Source organism: Ictalurus punctatus, unplaced genomic scaffold, assembly GCF_001660625.3.
Source record: "Ictalurus punctatus breed USDA103 unplaced genomic scaffold, Coco_2.0 Super-Scaffold_100, whole genome shotgun sequence".
NCBI classification, from domain to species: Eukaryota; Metazoa; Chordata; class Actinopteri; order Siluriformes; family Ictaluridae; genus Ictalurus; species Ictalurus punctatus.
The window spans coordinates 2,123,373-2,148,282 of NW_026521086.1; the positions used below are offsets into that span (position 1 = coordinate 2,123,373).

Sequence of the window (24,910 nt, forward strand, 5' to 3'; positions counted from 1 at the left end):
GATAAAGTCACTGAAAAAGAGATGAGGGAATTGAAAATAAAATTCAATGCAGCCTACATGACTCTGAGCCTGAATAAGTAGGAATTGAATAAAAAAGTGGAAAAAAAGAAACAAATGACTGCACATTTAAGTATTTACGATAATATGATTCAAGATGGGGGCAGCACTGCTACTGTTGGGCCCTTGAGCAAGGCCCTTAACCCTCTCTACTCCAGGGGCGCTGTATCATGGCTGACCCTGTGCTCTGACCCCAACTTCCTAACAACCTGGGATATGCAAAGAAAAGAATTTCATTGTGCTGTAATGTATATGTGATCAATAAAGACTCATTATTATTATTATTATTATATTATGACGTACTGAACATTGCACATATTGCACACTGTGTCTACTACTTTTATCTACTATCCACAGTCCAAAGGCTGTGGAGCTAGAAGGCTACGTGTGGGAATGACAAAAGATTTTTAAAAATAAAATAAAAAATGTATCAATACATGAAATTAGATTACACAATGTAGTTGAGGTTTACATGAATAAGCAGAAATGTAATCATGCTTATCTTTCCTATAGCACAAATGAAAAGCCCTCTCTAGAAGAGCAGATTTGTCAAATGAAACTTTTTCCTTCTTATCCACTGCTACGGTAAACTAAAGAGTAGATATTCAAATTACACTGCTAAATATGACTAGCGGTAGCTACGTGTAGTAGCGCAAAATAGTCCATCAAATGTATTAGCAGGTGTAGCCTATACACGAGTCCACTATCGGTCATATCGCAACTGAGAACATGCCCCAAATTCATTGCTTTAGTAGAATTTAATGGTAAGTGAAATGATACTCACATTGTAATGTCCTTTGTATTTGTGCAGTCTACAGGTCCTCTAACACTGTTAAATGAATAAATGTAAATGTACTATGACGTAAATTTTGTTTTAAATCAATTAATTCAGAAATTACACACAATATTAAGTTGATGTAATTATCAACATTATTATGTCAACACAACTCATCAAAATAATGTGTACAACTTTAAATATTTAATTAATTCAATAAATTAGAATTTTTATCTTGCAACCACACATTAAATTTAGATTGTGGGGGTTTGTTTTGTATAGCTCCGCTTTTAGAAAATACACGATGGTTGAATGTGAACATAAATGAGCAGAATGTAAGCTTGTGAAATAAATTAAACTTTATTGATTGCACTTTTGAGAAATTGGCATGACTTTGAATAAAAATTTACTGAAATAAATACTCTAAAACATTGATATACCCGAAGAAATGTTCAAAAAAAAAAAAAAGTTTTTACATACCTTCTAAATAGGTCCCTTTAGGAGGTAAATGTTTTAAAGACGGTGTTTTATAAGAAACGCGCGTATTACATGCCTTCTAAACCTAACCCTTTAGGATGTAAAATAAAAATTTCTACAGTCCTTCAAGGCTGTATGATGTCGTTGTTCTCTTTTACTGAAAGAAAGGTCAAAACCTTCAGTGTTATTTGTTGTGAAGACTGAAGTGACAATATGTCTGAAGAAAATGAAAATATGTATTACATATCCTACCTGCTAACCAGGTTAATTTAAGGGTGAAAAACCTTTTTTAAAGACGGTGTTTTAAAAGAGTCGTGCATTTTGTTTAAACTATAAACAAGATTTCAGAAAATGGTTCACCAACGAGGATACTTACACAGAACTGTCGCTAAATACATAAGCTTTTGTCTATGCTTTGACATCCCATGTCCCAGCAGTACATTTATGACCTCTGATGACCATGTGGGTGTGCGTGGGTGGGTGTGAGAGAGAGAGACACACAGGTGTTCTTTTGGGGGTTTTGCTGACCAGAATTCTTACAAATGTGTTTGTTAACGAATTAAAGGGAGTCATTTGTCTCAGTGTTAAAATAATGGTTAAGACGTTGTGGTTAAAACACAGAAGAAACTCTGCAACTATCTGTTACAATGTCTGCTCTGAGAAATCCTAATACCCTTAGAAGATTGCTGTGTATTCACCAACAAGAGGACCTGTTGAAATGAGAGAGGACCTGACTTTTGCTCCAAAAAAAAAAAAAACCAAGAGGTTAGATTGACAAATTATTAATGAAGGTAATGTAAAGTCGTTGTTGTTTAACCCTGAGCAGGGCGTCAACAGCTCCAAAGATCGTGTCTTAAGTCCGAGGGTTTAGTTAGGAGGTAGAAAAACATTTAAAGACGGTGTTTTAAAAGAAACAAGTGTTTCATCCTTAATGGTAAAAAAGAAAAATGGCTGTACTCCAATATGAAATAAAACGGTGGAGACACACTGAGTACATTTCTGTTCCACAGTCTATAAGGATCCCAAAACTTCATGTAGTGTGGAAAAATATATACACCCTCCGTGACTCTGTTACTTAAGGTTTAAACATTATTATTTTGTGATGGCAGCAAGACAAAATGGTTGTGCATTTGGTATGTGGTGATTTTAGAATTAGGCCCCAAATGTCAATTATGATTTGTGTATGGCTTCGTCAGGCAAAGATCACGATGGTATGGAAAGAGTATACAAGAGTAATTGGGGTGATCTAATGCTTAGGACTTGTACAGTACTTCAACTCGGGAACGTCCCACCATGGCGTTCAGAGAGGCGTTATCTAAGGTACACGTATATATAATATAGATCAGATCTATATTAGAAGGCGGTGTGGTATAACGTGAATCAGCAATAAAGTTCTCAGCTTGAGTTGTTTTGTTTGCGTGTAAAGTATACAGACAGAGGATATTTCACTGAGGTTATGTTAATGAAAAGGCTGTGCCTATTGTACAGGATTGTTGTGATTGTCGTGCAGCTCTTGTAAGATGTGGTAAGGAAATTTGTGAAATACAAACACAAAGAAGTGGTGGTTGCTTCGGATTAAGAAGAAAAAAACCTGCCAAATTGATACGAGTGTAATATAAACAAATGTTTGTGATGCCTGTGAAAGTCTTTCAAAAGTGAATCTGTAGGTAGTTTCCCTTCTGAAGACTGGAGCGAGTAAACACTCCTCAGGCACTGCAGAGTTTTTGTGGAGTGTGTGTACATTTTTGGACCAAGTGTGGTCCTCTCTCAGATTGTTTGCAGTTCCTCCGGTGTAAACTATAACACGTATAGTTTATAACAAGTATAGTTTACACACGTTAAAGACTTAACGATCCTTGCTATTCAGTAGACGTGTGCCAATAATCAATTCCTCAACGTATCACACTGTTTAACACGCACAACAACAAAAAAAAAAAATCAATGAGTGTTTTTGTACTCGGGAGCAGCAGGCGAGTCGTGGGTGGCAGGTGCGTTGTGCGTTAGCAGAGGGCTTGAGTGTTTAGATGGATCCAAAATGGTGGCTGAGTTTTATGTATTATTAGGGAGCTCATCATGGTCAGGTTGTCCGGATTGGACAGGAGCACATTTCAGCAGGTGAGGACGCTACGCTGAAGGTGATCCGTGTACAGGAGCAGTAAGGAGGGATAGATGTTGCAGAGGGATAGATTCCGCCAGTTTCTTATCGATGGAGGAATTCGAGGACGCAGCACGAGTCGCTCTGTAGAAGTGCTCGTCTCTTTGACCTGATTTTCCTGCATTGTAGGGAGCCGTGGTGGATGTGATGGTGTATTTGGAAGTACAAGATTGAGATTTTCCTGGTTCAGAAGCTGTATGTCCAATATCTGACTAGGTTTAGACTCGCCAGGTAGAGCGTAGGGGTTCGGAATGAGGGCTTGGTTTTTCTTCAGGCTCCCTCTCTTCTTCCTGAGGTTCGGCTCGGACTTCTCCTCAGGGACCGATGGGTACTGGACCATAATGGTGGGTTTCTGGCGGAGGTCTTGGTGTGTATGAGGCTCGGTGGCCATGATGGTGCGAGCACTGTGCATTCTCTGAGGGAGTTTGGGGCCGGGCTCGCCGTGCTTCTTCTTCCAGCGCTTCAGCTGCGTGCGTTGCTCACGTTCCACGTCCTGTGCCGATACCTGCAACTCCAGAACATACAGCAAAAATCAGTCACAAAAATGAACTGGAATAGAATGTCATTCTACTGTACTTAATGTGTTAGAATGGGCTTCATTACAACGTCATGTAAAAGACGATGATAAATATTTATGAACGCTAATTTTGTAGAAATACGAAGGTGATGATGGATAAAACATGCTTGATCACCATGGCATGGACTCGCATAGTTACAGTAATGACAGGAAATGTTACAGTAGTGAGAGACCCATCATCATCATCCTCCTCCTCCTTCTCTCTGTTGTGTTACCTGGAGCACGAAGAAGCCCTCCTGCATGTATCTAGGCTCAATCGCTCCGAGGACCTCCATGGTCTCATACTGACCCGGACAGGCCTTGAGCTTATCCCGAGTACCCAGCATGGACGTCAACACCACCAAACCCACACAGAATATCATTTTCACTCCTACACAAAGAAAGAATGAGAGAGAGAATCAACACAGAAAGAAAAGAAGGACAAGTGTGTGTTTGTGTCTGACCGTCACACAGGAACATGTCCCACACTCTGAGGACCGAGGCCCAGGGCAGAGTTCTGGAGAAGGCGCACATGAACCACTCCATCATGTAGAGCACCGGCTCGATCTTGTGCTTGTCCAGGTGCCGATACGCCACAGAACACACTCGCTTCACAGCGCATGCAGGATCTCGCCGTCCAGCTGAACCGCCTCCTGCACACATAACGGTTCACAATAAGCGATATAACTTGCTGTTAATAACACAAAACAACTGTTCTCCTACACAGAGAAGCCCTGTTTCTAATAATACACTGTGCAGTGCAGAAATCTGGGAGGAAGAAATAAAACACGTAAAATTACAAAACAAAACTACAGCTCACACTAAAATACATACACACACTCACAATAATATAGAACATTAAACCTTAAAGAAAAAACTAAGCAAAACTGCCTCATGAACACAGCAACACATACACACAAACACAAGATGGCGGTGTTGAGTCGCCTCGTACAGCGGAGCAGGGTGGGGTTTGTAGCTCCGATATATAATTTCTAACAGACCTTATGATCTGTGTGGCGTTACAAAACTAAATTACCGAGTGCGAATGTTTCCTCTACAACTTCAGACTGAACTGAACTACATTCGCTTCAGACAGATTTCAGTTTTTCACTTTTTCACGCCTGCAATCCACGGATACACAACTATAGCCGTTTTAAAAACGTGCATTCAGTCCGGTTTCTCGTTTCTACTGTACTTCTATATTCCAATTTATTTAACTAGGCCTGTAAAAAGAAAAAAAACCCCAAACACATGGCAAATGGTACTTCTCAGCTTAATTTGATTGGTGAACAAATACAGTGATGTCAGTTGATCCTAAATGTTTCTTTCCCAACAAAATAGAAGGTTTAACAAATAAAAAAATGTAATTTCTCAGGAAGTTATTCAGTGAAGTAACAATGAACTATTTTGGCCCTTCAAAGCTATTCAGTGATGTAGCCACCCTTCTTTTCAATAACCGCCATGAGCCTTCCATTGAATGTCAGTTTCTTGATCTGTTCATGATCCATTTTAGATGAATGGAGCATTGTCCTGCATAAAGATCATGGTCTTCTTGAATGTTGCTGACTTCTTCCTGTACCATTGTTGAAGAAAGGATCTTCTACAAACTGGCAGTAGATTTGGGAGTTCATTTTCAGTCCATATTTAACCAGATGGAAAAGGTCCATCTGCTCCATCTATAGTCACTCTTATTTCATTGGTCCATGAAACCTATAAGGAATGGTCTTCAGGTATTTCTTGGCCCAGTCATGATGCTTCAGCTTGTAAGTCTTATGCAGTGGCGGTTGTATTTCAGCCTTCCTTACTGTAGCCAAGTCTCTGAGCACTTGCCACCTTCTATTTCTGGACACTCGTGGAAGGTTGCAGTTCTGAAACATGGTGGCAGTGCTGGCTAATGGGTTCTCTCACGTTTTATTCTTCTTAAGTCTTTTGCAGTCAACTAGCGCCTTTTCTTCTCTGCGTTTTTTTGCCCCCTGTTGAGTATTCATCACAAAGCATTTTTGTTGGGAGGTCACGCCTCAATAATTTTGCGATCGTCAGTGTGCTGCAGCCCTCTGATAGGCATTTTACAATTTCTGAACTCTTTTTTTTGGCCCATTTTCCTGAATTGGAGAAGCTAATAATTATGCAAACCTTATATAGGATGTTAATCACTTTAAGGTGTAGTGTTTATATGTGGTCCTGTAAGTTTACAGTGCAGTACAGTTTGGGAATTTTCCTGAATCACACCCGATTTAAGTCCTCGGGTCATTAGGTAGGAGTGTTAGATGAGAAATCATCACACTGTGCATGATCACAGGAATTCAGGACCCGAGCCAGGCTCCCCTGATTTATAAATTAATTGTTGATGACCTTAAAGTAATTCCCAGTGAAGATTTATCATCTTTTTACAAGCATCCTTTTCACATTTAAGAAAAATAGAAATCACAGTGATTTGTACATTTGTGCTCTGCATTTCTTTCAGAGACGTGGGACTGAATTGTTGTGTATATAGGCAGTTTTTTTGTGCTCTGAAATTGACCGGACTTTTGAGAAGATAGCTGCTCATGGTTTAATTCACTTTTAAAAAGGGACTGACAATATGAAGTGAGCATACGTGTATAAAAAGGTGGTTGTGTTGAAGAAACCTTGTTGACCGATCTTTGCTAACTTGCTCTGTCTGTGTGTGTGTGTTTACTGGTACAATAGTGGTAGCAGATTTGCAGAGCCGAGCTTACAGTAAAGAAGACGCTGAAGTGTACTTGTTTGGAAGATGTGGAAACTCAAGTCTTACATGTTAGCACAAACATGTCTTTTTCCTTTATTAGGGAATTTGTACTTTTGGACATTTTTGAAAGATATCATGCTTGTGAAATGTGCTTTGCGTGTTATTCATGTTCAACTGGTTGTACTGGGCTTAGATTTGTGTCTTTTTGAATCATTTACGCTCTATGGCACCTTTTACGGTTTTGCTGTATGGGCTGTGTTCCAATTGATCTGTGTTTGATCATTTCCTCCCTTCGCTCAAACATTGTGTTTGAGAAGGCCTTCATAGTTGAACGGTTGTTTTCCTCAGCTTTGGATTTAGCTGTAGGGCCCAGAGGTTTTTGGAGTTTGAAGAGGAGGCGATAAAAGATTTGGAACACAGCCCTGTTTTCCTTTCTGAGGTTCCCCGGCTTTTTTCCGTCACCCGTCACCTCCTAACCGAGCTCAATTCTGCTGCAGTTTTTTAGCCACAAGCTGCTGGTGCTTGACTTCTGAGGCCTTATCCTGTTAAGCGGCCGCACTATGGCAAAAAGGAGAGTTCAGTATGCCGACTGTATGAGCTTCAGTTGAATGTGTTGTGGTCGAACTCTTGGTAGGACAGTCCAGTATATTACAGACGAACACAGACAAAAACATCCACAAGGCTTCTACTAAATATTGTTGAATGCCCGCTCGTATGCAACTCTCCAACAGTGTCACGTCCTATCGAGAGTTTCAGTCGATGTTTATAATCTAACACAATGGGATTTTTTTTACTCTGGTGTAATTTTCTTGACCATTTTAACGCAGCATCTCTGGTGTTACTTTCGTCAAAAATGTAGAACACCAGAGACGAGGCAATGACGACGTGATCTCGTTCCTTCGTGTGTTTTTGCCTCAGATTCTGGCGACTGTTCAGACTCGGTTTGTAGCGAAATTTCAAATCCACAAATGCCTTGAACAACGTACATTTTCAACAATCCGTTTAAATCGACTGGTCCATTTCCGCTGCACGGTGGATTTGAAGGATGCACTGTGATCAGTGTGGCGACGTCTGGGAATCGAGTTTCTGAAAAGGCCACGAGTTGGAGGTTACATTTAGTTTCTAAGGACATCTGGGCTCTTGGTGTCTTTTGGATAGGAACTGCTAAACTTTTTCTATAAGGGTGAAAACAGATGCATGCTTAGATTCTTTATCTGTAGACAGTTTATCTTGCTTACTACATTGACATATGAAGTTTGGACGGGTTCTGTAGAAAGAGATTAACATTAAGGGGGAAAAAAACAATGTAAAAATAAAATACTGAAAGTGAATTTGTCCTGGATTGTTTTATTTATTATTTTCCATTGGGATGTCAAAAGCTTCTTCAACTTGGCCACAAATCTAACAAAGTCAGGTACATTGTCAAGTATTGCCCCAAAATACCTCTATGGTAGATAGATGTGCTCACTGATCACTTGTACATGTGCTCATTCATACAATTATCCAATCAGCCAATCATATGGCAACACCACAGTGTACAACATCAAGCAGGAACAGATGAAGAGCTTCAGTCAATATTCACATCAAACACCAGAATGTAATCCAGTGATTTTATCCGTGGCATGGTTGTAGATTCTAAATGGTCTGGTTTGAGTATTCCAGAAACTTCGGCTCTCCTAGGATTTCCACACACACACACTTGTGTGAAAAACATCCGGTAAGTGGCAGTTCTCGGGGTGGAAACACCTTGTTGACGAAAGGAGAATGGCCAGACTGGGTCAAGTTAATAGGACGGCCATGGTAACATCAAATAAGCTCTCTTTACATACATGGTGAGCAGAAAAGCATCTCAGGATGCACAGCATGCCAAACCTTGAGAACAGCAGAAAACCTCATTGATCCAAGATCCATTTTTAAGTATTAAAGATTTATAAAATGTGACACTAGGTTACTTCTCTATAGTTAAAAAAATTGCAAACAGGAATGTGTGTGTGTGTGTGTGTGTGTGTGTGTGTGTGTGTGTGTGTGTGTGTGCCCGCTTCATACTCATCCACTCCCTACTTGTGCCTGAGTGTATTCATTGAGTAAAGACAGTGTGTGCTCTTAAATGTATGTATGTGTGTGTGTGCGCGTGTGTATTTAGACGGCAGTGTGAAGTGGTGTACCACTATGTGAGGAGGGAGAAGTATGCTCTGAGGATGAGGAGATGGAGCAGGATGACGTGGCCTCTCTCTGGAGCTCCTCCACGTTCTTCACGCAAAAACAATAACTCTCTCAGATTCTGATGGAGCGGCATCTACATAATCAACAAAGCACACAAACATCAGTTTCGTTCTGGGACACCGATTTTCTAAATCATTCCATTCGCTTTCTATTTATTTATGTAGCATTATTAAAAGATCAGTCATCAAGCCGGTGTAACCTTAATCTTTATCGCTAGCTGCTCCTGAAGTGTTTTGGAAATCGTTTCAGCCACGTCATGTTCACTCACCGTCCACTTTATTAGGAACACCTGTACGTTCATGTAGTTTTCTAACCAGCCAATCATGAAATATACAGGAATATAGAGGAATCACAAGAAAACTACATTTCAACACACTTAAAAAAAAATAATCTCACAATGTTGGATTTGAGTTTGTAATGCAGTGAGCACAACCAAGGAGTGCATTTTAAAAAGAAAACTACAATGTTGTTGAAGACTGAAACCTGTACCTACAAACTAGAACTGAAAATGGAACCACTGAAGAGTCAACAGTGTCAGAGATCCTCGTGTGTCCAGTTCCACTGTGTACGGCACTTTTTATGCTTACCGACCCATTACTCCAGCTTTTGTGTTTTTTTTAGCTTTGTGCTGATAGAAATGGTTTTGTTTTTTTAAAGCAAACTTGGTGTTAAAACCCAGAAACATCTAGAAATAAAAAGTGACATTCATCATGTGTCTGAAGTGACACTGTTCAGTTATACAAGTAACTGGGTATTTTGGTATATATTGGAAACACTATTTTTGAGCATTTCCCCAGAATTTCATAGAGTGTGGTTTGCAGTATAAGCACCTGTGGTCTCATGCGTGGGTTCCAACGCACATAATAACCCACCCAGAGCTCCAGATGTGTGAGACTGGCCAGTGGATACAGCACCTGGTTTTTACAGTCCACATAGAACGGGTTAGTGAAGTCCTCCGGCTGACTGTTAACGTAGGACCACAGTGACCGTTTTACCCTGTACTTCCTAAAAACAAAAGAGAGAGAGAGACAGAGAAGTCATAAGACACTTAGACAAATTCATTTCCATTCAGAAAAATCAGACAGGCTGGAAAGCCTCCGCCCATTAGTGGAGAAACGTGGAGCGTACCTTTTCCATTCTCTCCTGCTCACTGCTGTAGAGGAATGTACCAAACAGGCAGCTGTAGGGGCGATCCAGGATGGGGATGAGAAAAAGCTCTTTGAACTCAGTGTATAGTAAGATGCTTAAATGTGGATCTGCACAATAGTGCCTGAACAGATAATCAGTCTTTTGTTCAGTACGGAAATTATATTTAATTCTTACAATTAGAGTCCTCTTCAAAAGTATTGGAACATCAAGGCCAATTCACTTGCTTTTGCTGTATACTGAAGACATTTGGGTTTGAGATAAAAGACGAATATGAGACGATAGATCAGAATTTCAGCTTTCATTTCTTCATATTTACATCTAGACGTGTTACACAGCTTAAAATATGGCAGCTTTTTTGAAGCCATCCTATTCATTAACTGTTCAAAAATACTGGAACGAGTGACTGATGTTTTTTTCTTGCTGGCCAGGTGTACCTCGTTAAATGGACTTTAAACAATGAATAGCTCTGAATGTCTTCTCTTGGTTTGAGCCCTGGGTTTCACCTGTGGAGACAGCATTTGTTGTTAAAAAGAATAAACCGACATGAAGACCAGAGACCTGTCTATGGGAGAAAAGCAAGCCATTTTGAAGCTGCGAAAAGAGGAAAAACCGGTCTGAACCATTGCACAAACATGGGGCATAGCCATAGAACAATTTGGAATGTCCTGGAAAAGAGAGTTAGTTCTCATTATGATCTCTTACTTTATAACATTAAAATAAAACAATAGTTCCCTCACAAGCCTCTCTTTTTTCCCCCTAACTCTTGAAATTAATAAGACTTGCAATGTTACTGAGAAACTGGAAAGTGCAATGTCCTCTCTGCCGTGACACTGGAGACTACTTCCATAAAACTTCCATAAATAGATAACTTATAAATCTTAACTAGATCACAATGATCATACGTCTTTTTCTTTAAGTGACATGTTTATAATATGTTTACGATTAAGCTTAGAATATGTATTGCGTACGCCATACTAGACCCTGTCAATGAGCTGTTACTATAGGAACGAGAACGAGCACATCACTATAAAGCTGTAATTTCCCTTGCAGCTGGAATCAGAATCTTGCTGTTCCAGAAATGTCTCCAACGCCTTCTGACCAATCAGATTGGAGAATTCAACAGTGTTGTGGTGTAAAGCATCAGTAGCTGACCTGTCTCATCATCTGCCACACACAGTCGATGAACTGCACAAAGAGAGGGGATCGTTCCGAGTTGGCGTGATTCTCATCTCCAAGGCCGACACGCTGAGAAACACACAGAGAGAGAAAGATGGGGTTAAATATACATGCGTTCACGCACCCACACACTGCCATGCCCTCACTGCTCATACGCACCGAGGTCAGCTTGTGTCCGAAGCTGATCCACTCCTTCTCGATCAGTACCTGGAACTTGTGTCCGAAGCTGAATCTAACTGATATCTGATATTAAATTATTGTGAATTATCTATATTTTACACTTTATTACCCCATATCTATCTTTATATATATATATATATATATATATATATATATATATGGTAAATCGTGCACATCGGAGCAACTTCATCCCGACCATTGCCTGCCTTCAGGGGTGCTAAGGAGCTCCTCGACCATGCCCATGCCCAATGTAAGTTACATTTTCACTGGTGCTGGCGCGTCTACCGAGTTTTGGGAGTTTTCAGCCATGTTTAGGCCCTTAAAAACGACAAGAATGCATGAAATAAACAATAAACACCAGAAAATCAATAGGGCCCTGCACCTCCGGTGCATGCGCCCTCCGGTGGTCACCGGAAGCGCTGCACTTTCGGTGCTCTGCCCCAATAATAAACAGCAGATCCAATACGGCTTTGCAGCAGCGGTGCTCGGGCCCTAAAAAGCAGAATAAAGCACCAACAGAAGACACAGAAGCACAAAAGCAGGTAAGGATAATTACAGAAACGGTTACATTACAGAGATCCCCACAATGTGATCCATGACCACAGTAACATGACAAGAAGCTTCACCTCAGACCAGTCACCAATTGTTGTAGGAAGGTGAAAGTGGCTGCCTTAAAATATTTTTACCTCAAAGTGATTTGTAGCGCGCGCGCACACACACACACACACACACACACGGTGGAAAGGGTGTAGCAAAAATCATGCAACTATTGTGGGAAAAAGAGGGGGAAAAACCCTGATACTTTGTACCTGATGCATCATCTTTTATAATTGTGATTAATGGTCCGTTAGAGAAGAAAAAATTCAGTTCCATTCTTTGATTACTTATTTGGCGTACAGTGAATATTCACACTTTAAGGCCATGTGGAACAATTTCCAAAATGCATTTAAATGGGGTAAATTGTGTACATTGAACCGAGAGTACTAGACATGTTTGCTAAAAGCAACACAAAGGCTTTATTCACACTGCAGGAATTTTATATTGTGTGTTTAGATTTTTTCTTTTAGACAGACTGTTCAACTGCAAATTTGTTCTGGTGAATGACAGGCATTCAAAATCTTTCTGCAGAACTCTGTTGAAGATTCTGTACATCAGAGATTCATCTGAACTTCAACAAAACATTTCACATTTATAGAGTTCTGTCTACGGTCATCAAGTAATCACATTTATAAGTTTATTTATTACCTCTCCCCTCTGTTGGCTCAAATATAGCCTATTACCCAAAAACACTTAAAATTCAACATAGAAGCCAACACTCACATCTACCTCTGAGCCCAGTTGGAGATAGAAAAAAAAGACACCAGCCGTGAGTGAGAAGAAGCAAGGGTCCAGATTTATTGTTCCGTTCCACCACACGAGATCCACACCGATGAGAATTCTCAGAAGTGATGAGCTTAAGCTCCTGCATATCCTCCATACTGTCCTGCATATCCTACTATTCTGTTTTTTATAGAGAGTTTCTCTATTACTATAAGATTATTAAAGTTATTCATGTGTGTGTATGTTGTGTCTACTTGCCCGCCCTTGACTGTACGAGCGTGTGTGTGTGTGTATTAGCACTCCTCAGCTCAGCTCGTATACCTCTTTTTGACTTTTTTGACTACTACTGCTCTTAAAGATCTTTAAAGTGTAATTCCAATTTGTCAATGTCCGCCTAATCCCGCTTCTATGTGTCTAGGTGCCCATCTTTTCTTCTTCTCCCCTTTGCTGGATGCTAGGTCTCCCTTATGTTTATTTTATGACATTTTTTATCCACAACACCTCCCTGATGGATATTTACACCCCCCGTTGCCTCAGCAGAGGAAAAACCATCATTGAGGACAGCTCTCACCCTGGCTCTGATCTGTTGCCCTCAGGGAGACGTTACAGGTGCATCAGAACAAGGACTAATAGATTCAAGAATAGTTTTTTCCCCAAAAGCTATAATCATTCTAAACACACACATGTACTGATTTCACAGTATAGGTATATAGTGTCTCAGAACTGTGCATTTTATAGTACCCCCCACTTAACCATAGTTAAGAGCCAAATCTCCACCATTCTGAAGGCATAAAGTACGTATTCATGTGTAAGCAAACATGTGTTTTATCTATGGAAAATAAATGAACATTAGAACAGATTTACTTGTCTCTGACTGAACAAAGCAGGCCATATTAAACTGGGTTAAATATACAAATCCACACAGTTCACCAGTCCAATAGAATCTGTACAACACGTTAGCAATACTTCTGCTCTGTTTAGACCCAGAAAATATAAAATACTTACTTTAGTATGAAATTTCTGTCAAGTGTCTACCATGGGGTCGGGATTTACGGTCTGTGAACACGTGCTGATTACACGTGCAGGAAAAGCAACCCACACGTGCAACCCTGACCGAGTGAGAACGACTCAAACGATTCAAGAAGAGGATTCTGAATCGGTTCATTTAAAGAATCATTACCAAAGCCGCTTATCTTACTTCGATGGTTTGATAACAACAGCCCGTCTTACAGAGTGCTGCAGGAATGAGTCGTGAAACCCAGAAACGAGTCAGCGTATTAGCACTTCCGTCAATGGGGTTTTGGGTTAAATGCCGGAAATAAGGTCTGTGGTGAACACAAGCTCAAGATGTTTTCACGTTTATCTCGACACACAGCCTAGTGAGAGACTTTATTATTTTAAGGTACATTTCCTGAAGAAAATGTGAGTGGTGCTTGCCGTGGCAAAATTCAGATCGGGTGCCAATACTTTTGAGAACTGCCCGTGAAGGGCGCCAATAGTTTTGAGAGCCGGACGCATAGGGCGCCAATAGATTTGACAGCCGGACGCATAGGGCGCCAACAGATTTGAGAGGCGGCCGCGCAGGGCGCCAATACTTTTGAGAGGCGGAGATCTAAAAATAGTAGTGCTACACAAGCTTGGTTGCAGTCGTGTTGATTAAGGAAAGCTACAAGGTTACAGATGTGAGGTTCTGACCTTTACGGTACAGTGAGGATGAGCAGAACATCTACACAGCATGGAACTGTGAATAGACTCAGTGTCTGTGGACTCGTGTACACACAGTTTGGTGAGATTATGCTACAGGAACAGTCAAAATACACCATGGCCTTGAATGTTTTGGCCCCGTGATAAACACTGAACAATCACAACTACTCTGTTGAGAGCGAGAAATGACCTCACAGAGTGCTGCGTGTTGACGTCCATTTTATATAGTTACTGTTTCTGATAGAAAATCGATCTCCCTCGCGCTCTCAATTCTGCACTGTAACAGTGTGGGACAGAGACCCAAACAGCAAGGTGAAAATGATCTCTCTGCAAAACATGCGTAAAAGTCGTTTAAACAGATTACACAGGGTCTCTTTCTCCTGCAAGGGGTATGTCAACTTCAGACCAGAACTATATACCCACCCAGCTACCAACACGCACACACACACGCGTGCACACACACTAATTCAGCCACTTAAAAACAGCAAGGACTTTTATAAACAATTAAAAATAGACTATAATATGAACATTTTAACAAATTAATAAATAGCGCAAAAAACACAGCAGTTAAAACACTGTAAATACCCTCCTTTATCAAAAGTCTGCTCTTGCGCCCACACTCTCGATCTGATGCCAGCTGGAGCCGCCTCTTCATGGTCCCCTCGACCTCCATCTCTGCAGCTTTAGCCGTGAAGAGGTTTCTATGAACTGCAGCTTTGGAATAAAGCAACACATATCGTACAGTCATTATGAATCTTAAGCATTAATTACACTTATACCACGGTCAGTGTGAATACTGGATTCTGATTGGCTGGAAGGTGTGCATTATACAGTGAGGGAAAAAAGTATTTGATCCCCTGCTGATTTTGTACGTTTGCCCACTGACAAAGAAATGATCAGTCTATAATTTTAATGGTAGTTGTATTTGAACAGTGAGAGACAGAATAACAAAAAAAATCCAGAAAAACGCATGTCACATCCCTTATAGCAAGACATTTTTTATCCACAACACAGTGGTAGTTAAAGAAGTCAGGGAAAGCATCGTCTTCCCTGCACTTGGCAATGAATCCATTTGCACTGCTCAACCATTGACTGATATCAATTTGCACACTGGAGCTGGGTTTTGTCAATGAAGTCTTTAAAAGACTGAAAAATGTCCTCTCCCCACGATTTCGCTTGCTAGCCTTTAGCACTGGCGCGCTTGATAGCACACGTGTGGTGAGAGAAAAGACGAGATCTCAGACTGGCTGCCCTGTACGTCAACTAACTACGTCAACTAGCGATCTACCTGCACTTTCTTTGCGATCGACCAGTCGATCGCGATTGACATATTGGGCACCCCTGCTGTATATATTTTGACCTGAAGAAAAAAGCCTCTTTATACACATATGCTGTTAAACTACACCTGCTCTACTCGTGTGTGTGTGTGTGTGTTACCTGCACTATGAATTTCTGTGCGTGCGTGCTGGTGTAGTCAGAGGGAAAAGTTTCGCTGATGTGCATGTTGAATTGTGACACTCAATTCTTTAGATCCTCAAACAACTCGGCCACCTCTAATACACACACACCAGAAATGATAGTTAGGGATCTGTGTCGAGAAGTGTGTGTATAGATGTGTGCGAGTGAGTGAGTGAGTGAGTGAGAGTCATAACCTCTTGTATCCGTTTGATCTGAATGCAGTTCTCTTTGCCCCACTCCAGTTCATCCTAAAACACACACACACACACACACACACACACACATCAGTACCACTTTATTTATTTCTATAATCCAACACGTTATAATTCAACATAACTGTCACGATCTCCTGCCTCCCATACGCCGTGTACCGGTTTAATCTATTTCCTTATTTGGTCAGTGCTTTCTGTTCTTATTTCGATGTCCTCTCTCTGACTGGTTCCTATTTCTTAAATTGTGCACTCTATCTGTACACTACACACTTGACCATCTAACACCTGGATATTTGAAGAGCACACACACACACACACACACACACACACACGCACACACACACACACACACGCGCACACACACACGCACACAACCTGCGTGAAGTTGGCCCCCCCACCAACACAAAACATCGGCAGAATAGTTTGTGCTGGTTTGTGCCGTAAAAATTTTCGTTTGTGCTGCTTCAGTTCTGGGGATATTAAAAGAATATTTATAGGTCATTCTGGGGTCACTCGAACCCCCCACATGCTCCAAATTCACCCCAAATGGTCTCAATAATAATAATAATAATAATAATAATAATAATAATAATAATAATAATAATTCAAAAGAAGAGAACTATAGCGCCTTAACCCACACTGCGCATGCGCGAAGCCGGATGACTCAGCCATTAAACTAGTAAAAGAGCTCTAATTAGCCAGTGAAGCTAAATGTCGTTCTGCCACGTCCACTTATAAAAGTAAATCATGCAGTATTCTCAGACTGGGCAGTTATTGACAGAGTGAATTCATCGTTTTAAATAGAATCAAAAATAACATCGACCTATTTGCTAATCACATTTCGAATAGCTTGCTCATTAATTACACTGCGCATGCGTGGACTGGACTGCCTCCTCAAAAGCTAGCACCGCTAGTATATTTGTATAATATTGACATTAATACTGAACCAGAGTGAATAAAAAAAGTTTTAAAATGTTATTTCTCACTTCTCCTCCTCTTGTTCTTCTTCTCCGTGCGGGTGTGAGTTATCTTTGGTCGGTTCCTCGGTGATTCGGTCATTAGTGAACCGAGCTCCGAGAGTGAATCAGTGCGCCGTCACCGCCTGCTTCATACTGATACACCTGAAACACAGGTGTTAACACCGTTAACTACACACATACACACAATACAGCAAAAAAACAGAACGGGTTCGGTTACACAGAACCGAATAAACTCACTTTAGTTTGGGTCCAAACGGGCCAGAACTAACACTAACACCGCTTTCTGCTCCTACCTTCGACTTCTCGCGCTCGTGGTGACGTCACCAACGTAACGGACGTTGACGTAAATTTGAATCTTTGAGGAGAAAATAAAATAAAATAAACCCAAATATTATTTCATAAAAAGCTTCATTATTCTCTTCTTCTTAAACACGATAGAGGATAAGATATACAAATACATTTAAAAAAAAACAGCTTTATCATTATTTTAAATCAAATCCACTTTAAAAGTGCTCCTAATTACATTTTAATTAAAAATATACTTCATCTTACTCTTATTTAATTAATTTTTTTAAATTAATATTTAATTCATCGATGATTGTAGACGTTTTGAGGTTTCACGTTCTTTGTGCTTTATTATCATAAATATACACTTTGTTTAAACTTTTGAGTTTGGACACAAAATGTAAACATTCCTCATGAATCCAGAACATTCATTTGTTTATTATTTAGAAAGTAATAATTGAACAGCTGAATAAAATGATCAGATTAATCACTTGCAACATTTAGGATATGAATTTCTTGTATTGAGAGAGGTTTTTAATTATACACAGATATAAATAGATGTTGTTTATTTGTAGTTTTCATATTTGACTCAGTACATTACACCACATTTATTTAATCAACTATTTATCAAGTTTTTTCAATATTGAACTGAATGATTGTTCAATATCAATAAAAATCTTCAAATAATCTATCAACACCATCAATACATCTCATCAGTAAATAAAAATCTACATTTATCCAGCTGATCTATTGACTGGTTTATTGAAAGTTTTACAGCTTCGGCAGGTAAAGAAGCCGTGGCTTTAATCTGATCTTCTGATTTCTAATGATAATTAAATGACAAAATACAGAATTAAAGAATATCTTTATTTAAATTCAAAATCACGAATCATTTAAAAATATGGACTAGAAGTCATTTCTACAAGTGTTCATACAGACAGAAAGACCAGAGATGAAACGGATTTAACAGATACAGGACAATTAGGACAAGGAAAGTGAGAGAACTAGAATTATCATTTTTTTTATTATTTTTAAAAAAAAATTACAACTGTGTTCAAGATCACAGCAAAAAGACAGTAGAGGAAACAAAGGGAAAAAATATTTCACATTTCCTGTTTAAATTCAACAGTAAAATCTCATGAACTGAAGACATCGTGACTTTTTGAAACCGGTCGTTACATTTTTGAGTCAAACGGAGCAGGTAGTGATGAAGAAGCTGCCTCGAAAGATCATTTCTGTTCCTCGAAGAGTAAAAAAAAAAAAAAAACATTAATTCCTAAATGCATGAAAAATAAACTATGTACATTTTATGTCTAATTACAGTGAACCCTACGGAGAGTGAAGCTCACAGAGGCGAAGTGTTCACGCTACAGCAAATTTCACCGGTTGACGCTAAACTCGCTCACTTAGAAGGTGCGTTTCTCTGTCCCGGGATATTCCTAGCACTGTGTGAAAGCTCCTGAGATGTCCAGCATGGAGACGTGTGTGTATGTTGATGTGTACACAGTACCAATGGTCAGGATGTACTGTTGTGTCCGAGTTTCTCGTTCTCCTGAAAAACACACGTGCGCGCGCACGCACACACATACACACACACACACACACACACACACACACAATGGAATTGTAAAGCAAAACATTGGAATATATATCTTAATCACATCTCATAGAGTCGAATCACTTTCTAGTGAGAATCAAATACTCATCTCAGTCTAGTTCGTTTGGAAGTGTGCGACTCTCACTAGAAAATTATTCGACTCCGAATCGTCTCGAAACGAATCAAAACCTTTTCAGACTGGACAAATGGACTAATAGAAGAGAAAGAGCAACAGGAAAGAGGACAGCCTTCCTGCTGAAAGCAAACCGGATCAGAATCTTACATTAGATTATTTTCTATATTTTTATTTTAAATCAGTTGTGTTGTTTTTCTTCTTTCTGCACTCGATTGAGGAAACACAGCAATGATAAATAAATAAATAAATTTATCTGTCCAGCTTCCTCCTCTTCGTCCCCCAGAATGACGTGTGGGTGACGGATTGACGGATTTAAAAAAAGATGTCTGGGCAAACTGTGACCTCCTAGAGTTAAAAGTGAGCATCCAAGGAAATTTTATGTGTTAACTGCACTACATTCTGCAGTCACAGCACCAGAAAAAATATGTCCATCTACTGTACATGTTAACACACAAAAAAAGCTTTTGAGTATTAGTTACCCTGTCTTACTGTACAAGGCACCTGCAAATAATAAAGCAAGTAAATAAAAGTTCATCTATCATTTCACTTCCACTAATCAGTCTTTTGACCAGTCTAAAAATAAAAAGACTAAAAAGAAACAGACTTAGCAAGAAGAACTGAAGATATGTGGATGATGATGTCTCAGTTCCACCGCAGCTTCAACAGCCCTGGATCTTCTCCTTTAAAGCTTGGAGAAGGGCACGTCTTTCGGACTCTTCTTTTCCAGGGCTGCCTGCGCTGACTTCATAAGATCCTGTGTCTGCAACATGTTCATGTTCCAAGTAGCCTGGAGACGCAGAGGAGATATCTCAGATTTCAACCGCTCTACTTTGTGTTTGTGGCCATACTGTGTGTGCATGGGTCTACCTTGAGGCTAAAAATGCTTTTCATGTCTTAAGCAGGTTCTTACCATGTAGTCTAGGCTCTCAGTCACACTGTGGTCTCAGGAGTAGAGGAGGTTGATTTTGGTTCCTTGGACAGCGACGCGACTCCGGCCTGCAATCTCACCTGCTATTTCCAGAGCTCCAGCAATCATGGACTATCAGGGAACACACGACTGCAGAGATGAAGAACAGAACACACACTTGCCTTCATTTATACTAAATAATAAAGCTACATGAAAAAAATACATGGTACAACCCAAAGTCACATTCTTCTGTTATCATTCCATATCTTCCATGTGTCAGTCCAGAATTTCACCTTTTTGTGATCACAGAGATTAACGCAAAATCAAGAAACTCCACAATATTCAGAGGAGCTTCCACTTTTTCAAAGTCACTGCAAATTTGGGCCAAAACATGTCATGACACGTCATCACCACAACAGGCCTTCAGCACAGGTTACTCTACTTCCTGAAAAAGTGCAGACCCGGATACAAGTTACGTTCACATTCATGGGACAATTCACATTCACAGTTCCATTGTAACTGAACTCGGACCACCTTCTACAGGTAGTCTCGGGTTCGGTACCGCAGTGCACTTCCCAGTCCACATTACGACGGTCACATTACCAACTTTTCATGCAAACTGCTCTGTGTTGGACTAAACATCCAGTGGGAAAGCCCACTAGAAGAGCTACACTGCAGAATTTTTCTGTCTAAAAATGAACAAATTTCAGGTTTTGTAGCTCTTCTTTGATAAATGACAAGATGGTAATATCATAAAATAGTTCATCATAAAACTTTGTATTAAAACCAGACATCTGATGCTCACTGTGGTTTATTTAATCTTCAACAAACTGCAAATGTAAATAATTGTTCAGAGTGTGCCCCCTTGTGGTCAACTCTTTCATAGGGGCATGTACGAGTCAGAACAATCAGCCCATTCTTATCTTCTCATCACTTACTATCTCTATATATGATCATATGGACAAAAATAGCTTGTTTACAGATCTTGGTGTAAACATGTAAGCAAGCAATGTATGGCAAGTTAATGTTCCTCATACCTTCACCTGAAACCAGGCATCCTGTGTGCACAGACGAATATCACAGGCTGTGATTAGATCCACTCCTGCGAAAGAAGAAATCAGATCCACAAAAAAAAAAACTTAGTAATTCAGTCTCCTGCAGCTAAAAGCCCCAGTAAAAGATAACTCTCTGATGGTTAAAGCTTTGCAGGAAAAGTGACAGCAAACAATATGGATGGAACTTCCCAGAGTTGTGGTGAGTGTATGAGATGATGGTACTTAACACTCCCAACAGACCTGCTTCCACACAAACGCCATGCACTGCCACCACCACGGGCTTTGGGCACTGCAGACACATCAAACACAAAGTTCAGTTTATATACCACAATGTATTACTCTAATAGGTTATTGATTGTACAAATACTACATGCATGTAGAACCCCTACATGCTTTGTGTTTAATTTATGTAAGGAATAAACATACGGTTATAGGAAAACAGTCAACGATCCAATGAAGTGGAGTGACCGTTATCACAAGTCGGATAGCACCTACTAATAACCGATTACTACTGAATGAAAATATAACACTCAGTGGAAAAATTAAGTTCACTTTATTACAAAAATAAACAGTACTGACCGTACCATGAAAATGTACTGCACTTTTTCTAATGAAATATATATATATATATATATATATATATATATATATATATATATATATATATATATATATATAGCATCAGACTTTTAATCTGAGGGTCCAGGGTTGAAGTCCCTGTTTGGGTGTTGTAGTACCCTCCATATCTTCTGAGAGGACCAGTGAAACCATCTAAGGTGCCTCATTCCAGCATGTTTTGTTCAGCAAGCAAAATGGGCAAACTAAGGGTAAACATTCAGCAGGTTGTCAAGTTACTAATGGTTACTAGCTGAGAGTGTTGCTACCTAAGCTTTGTTACCTTTTAGCATGAAGTTGACAAAGACATGGGTGGTCATCATAGAGATTGGAGTCCATATAACAGCATCCTTATTAGACTGCGCAGAAAATCATGGGTCTGTGTGAAAAAGAGCACATTGAATGACCCTGACATGATTTGAACCTTCTGATCTGGAGTCAGACACACTTCCGTTGCGCCACGAGGTCCCAGCTCGAAGCCTATAGCGCACCATGGTGCAACGCATACTTGTTCATCTTTGTGGCGCTCAAGACGCATTGGAACTCGGAGACAGGTGGTGGGCTGTGACTGTTGCGACTAGTGTCTGACATCTGGGCAAGAGCTCTTTCAGAGGACAAGGCACGAGCCCTTTAAAGGCATAACCTGGCTGGTTTCCCTTCCCTGGACATTAAGGGAGATTTTCAAGATCAAATGGTAGATCTCACCCCAGTGCGTGAGAGTGAAGCGTGGACAACTTATACCTGAAGCGCAACTCAGGGACTCAACTGCCTATGCGATAGAACCATGGTTCAGCCTTCTTCTGGGTAACTTCACACATTTACCATTTGTACGAGGCCTTTGTGTCATTATACGTGTCAGACGATGGGCAATCAGTGGCAAAGGTGGCGTAAACCTGCTTTTTGCGAGGCATACAGAGCCAAGATTACACGTCAGTTTGTGGTGTGGAATTAACGTGTTTGTTAGAAATTTTGGTCTCCTTGTGCAGAAAAGCCAAGTTTAATTAAAAATGCTGATGCTATTCTACTTGTTCTCATACCATGACACAAAGGCATTCCTTGAACCAGGACAAGCCTCCAGAGTGAGCCTTACGAATAAGAGTTATGCTGGTAACGATTTCCAAGCGACATGCTGGTCAAAAGTGTGCTAGTTGTAAACAAAAATACGAACAAGGTCGTTAAACAGAAAGCACTGGGGTTAAGTTGATCTCAACTTAGAAACTGGCCAACATAATAGAGGGGACCAAAGTTTAACATTTCAACATTCTCTTGGTTAACGTCACCATTTTACAGGTTTCACAAGAACCTTGTCTCTTTGTATGTCTCAGACTGCAGGCAGTCAGTGGGTAAAGAAGTATGAAGGACAGAGCTGTGGTTGAACCCTGTTGGTTTGTATCCTTGAATAGTGGTGCTGAGCTGTGTTAATAGTTTGTAGAAAGCCATGAGAACCAGCTGGGACGGGCCCTTTCCAAGCCAAGGGCTGAGCACCATTTATGTCTGTGAGAACCGTTGAACTAGAGCGTCCACAGGCCTGACCTACAAGCTCGAGGGTAAAGTGCGCACTCACTCCTCGAGCCCAGATAGCTCAGTCGGTAGAGCGTCAGACTTTTAATCTGAGGGTCCAGGGTTCAAGTCCCTGTTTGGGTGTTGTAGTACTCTCCAGATCCTCTGAGAGGTCCAGTGAAACCATCTAAGGTGCCTCTTTCCAGCATGTTTTGTTCAGCAAGCAAAATGGGCAAACTAAGGGTAAACATTCAGCAGGTAGTCAAGTTACTAATGGTTACTAGCTGAGAGTGTTGCTACCTAAGCTTTGTTACCTTTTAGCATGAAGTTGACAAAGACATGGGTGGTCATCATAGAGATTGGAGTCCATATAACAGCATCCTTATTAGACTGCGCAGAAAATCATGGGTCTGTGTGAAAAAGAGCACATTGAATGACCCCGACGTGCTTTGAACCTTCTGATCTGGAGTCAGACGCACTACCGTTGCGCCACGAGGTCCCAGCTCGAAGCCTGTAGCGCATCATGGTGCAAGGCATACTTGCTCATCGGCGTGGCGATCAAGACGCATTGGAACTCGGAGACAGGTGGTGGGCTGTGACTGTTGCGACTAGTGTCTGACATCTGGGCAAGAGCTCTTTCAGAGGACAAGGCACGAGCCCTTTAAAGGCATAACCTGGCTGGTTTCCCTTCCCTGGACATTAAGGGAGATTTTCAAGATCAAATGGTAGATCTCACCCCAGTGCGTGAGAGTGAAGCGTGGACAACTTATACCTGAAGCGCAACTCAGGGACTCAACTGCCTATGCGATAGAACCATGGTTCAGCCTTCTTCTGGGTAACTTCACACATTTACCATTTGTACGAGGCCTTTGTGTCATTATACGTGTCAGACGATGGGCAATCAGTGGCAAAGGTGGCGTAAACCTGCTTTTTGCGAGGCATACAGAGCCAAGATTACACGTCAGTTTGTGGTGTGGAATTAACGTGTTTGTTAGAAATTTTGGTCTCCTTGTGCAGAAAAGCCAAGTTTAATTAAAAATGCTGATGCTATTCTACTTGTTCTCATACCATGACACGAAGGCATTCCTTGAACCAAGACAAGCCTTCAGAGTGAGCCTTACGAATAAGAGTTATGCTGGTAACGATTTCCAAGCGACATGCTGGTCAAAAGTGTGCTAGTTGTAAACAAAAATACGAACAAGGTCGTTAAACAGAAAGCACTGGGGTTAAGTTGATCTCAACTTAGAAACTGGCCAACATAATAGATGGGACCAACGTTCAACATTCTCTTGGTTAACGTCACCATTTTACAGGTTTCACAAGAACCTTGTCTCTTTGTATGTCTCAGACTGCAGGCAGTCAGTGGGTAAGGAAGTATGAAGGACAGAGCCGTGGTTGAACCCTGTTGGTTTGTATCCTTGAATAGTGGTGCTGAGCTGTGTTAATAGTTTGTAGAAAGCCATGAGAACCAGCTGGGATGGGCCCTTTCCAAGCCAAGGGCTGAGCACCATTTATGTCTGTGAGAACCGTTGAACTAGAGCGTCCACAGGCCTGACCTACAAGCTCGAGGGTAAAGTGCACTCTCACTCCTCGAGCCCAGATAGCTCAGTCGGTAGAGCGTCAGACTTTTAATCTGAGGGTCCAGGGTTCAAGTCCCTGTTTGGGTGTTGTAGTACCCTCCAGATC

The 24,910-nt window shown here is 40.6% G+C and overlaps 2 protein-coding genes, 1 long non-coding RNA gene and 2 other non-coding genes across 23 annotated transcripts in view; 3 read left to right on the forward strand and 2 right to left on the reverse strand.

Annotated features, from left to right (window-relative positions):
* LOC128629638 (TBC1 domain family member 10A) overlaps positions 1-24,910 on the forward strand; it is a 121,039-nt gene that overhangs the window by 50,145 nt on the left and 45,984 nt on the right. The gene's annotated exons all lie outside the window — the stretch shown is intronic.
* On the reverse strand, positions 1,002-17,449 carry LOC128629636 (TBC1 domain family member 10A). Of its 14 annotated transcripts, none has more exons than XR_008393985.1 (10): positions 17,423-17,449; positions 17,136-17,270; positions 16,132-16,185; positions 15,917-16,032; positions 11,435-15,193; positions 11,252-11,344; positions 10,079-10,602; positions 9,781-9,955; positions 8,893-9,023; positions 7,450-8,403 (listed from the first exon to the last, which is right to left on the reverse strand). XR_008393985.1 is itself a non-coding variant. In XM_053678422.1 (7 exons), the coding sequence occupies exons 5-7, from the start codon at positions 4,567-4,569 to the stop codon at positions 3,418-3,420; spliced, it is 798 nt and encodes a 265-aa protein (XP_053534397.1). In that variant the 5' UTR covers positions 4,570-4,673; positions 8,893-9,023; positions 9,781-9,955; positions 10,079-10,602; positions 11,252-11,418; the 3' UTR covers positions 1,002-3,417. The 14 variants fall into 14 exon arrangements, 3 of the variants coding, with proteins under 3 accessions (XP_053534397.1, XP_053534398.1, XP_053534399.1); XR_008393984.1 differs by lacking the exon at positions 7,450-8,403 and adding an exon at positions 8,410-8,599; XR_008393989.1 differs by lacking the exon at positions 7,450-8,403 and having other exon boundaries at positions 8,613-9,023; positions 10,079-10,130; positions 10,534-10,602.
* The window catches only part of LOC128629678 (uncharacterized), a 19,306-nt gene continuing 12,658 nt past the window's right edge, over positions 18,263-24,910 (reverse strand). For 4 of the 6 annotated variants that reach the window (XR_008394027.1, XR_008394030.1, XR_008394026.1 and 1 more), the window contains exons 4-5: positions 20,058-21,398; positions 18,263-19,934 (exon numbers count right to left, since the gene is read on the reverse strand). This is a non-coding gene — a long non-coding RNA (uncharacterized LOC128629678). The remainder of the gene's footprint in view (positions 19,935-20,057; positions 21,399-24,910) is intronic. The other 2 variants (XR_008394029.1, XR_008394028.1) reach the window with 2 other exon arrangements.
* On the forward strand, positions 23,296-23,368 carry trnak-uuu (transfer RNA lysine (anticodon UUU)). Its single transcript has one exon. It is a non-coding gene; the product is annotated as a tRNA-Lys (tRNA).
* Positions 24,819-24,891, forward strand: trnak-uuu (transfer RNA lysine (anticodon UUU)). Its single transcript has one exon. It is a non-coding gene; the product is annotated as a tRNA-Lys (tRNA).

Coding starts and splice junctions, on each gene's coding strand:
- LOC128629636 (XM_053678422.1), bottom strand. CDS start 4,569: ATGATGGAGTGGTTCATGTGCGCCTTCTCCAGAACTCTGCCCTGGGCC. Junction 4,412..4,484: donor GGACATGTTCCTGTGTGACG/GTCAGACACAAA, acceptor TTCTTTGTGTAG/GAGTGAAAATGATATTCTGT. Junction 3,976..4,256: donor AGGGCTTCTTCGTGCTCCAG/GTAACACAACAG, acceptor TATGTTCTGGAG/TTGCAGGTATCGGCACAGGA.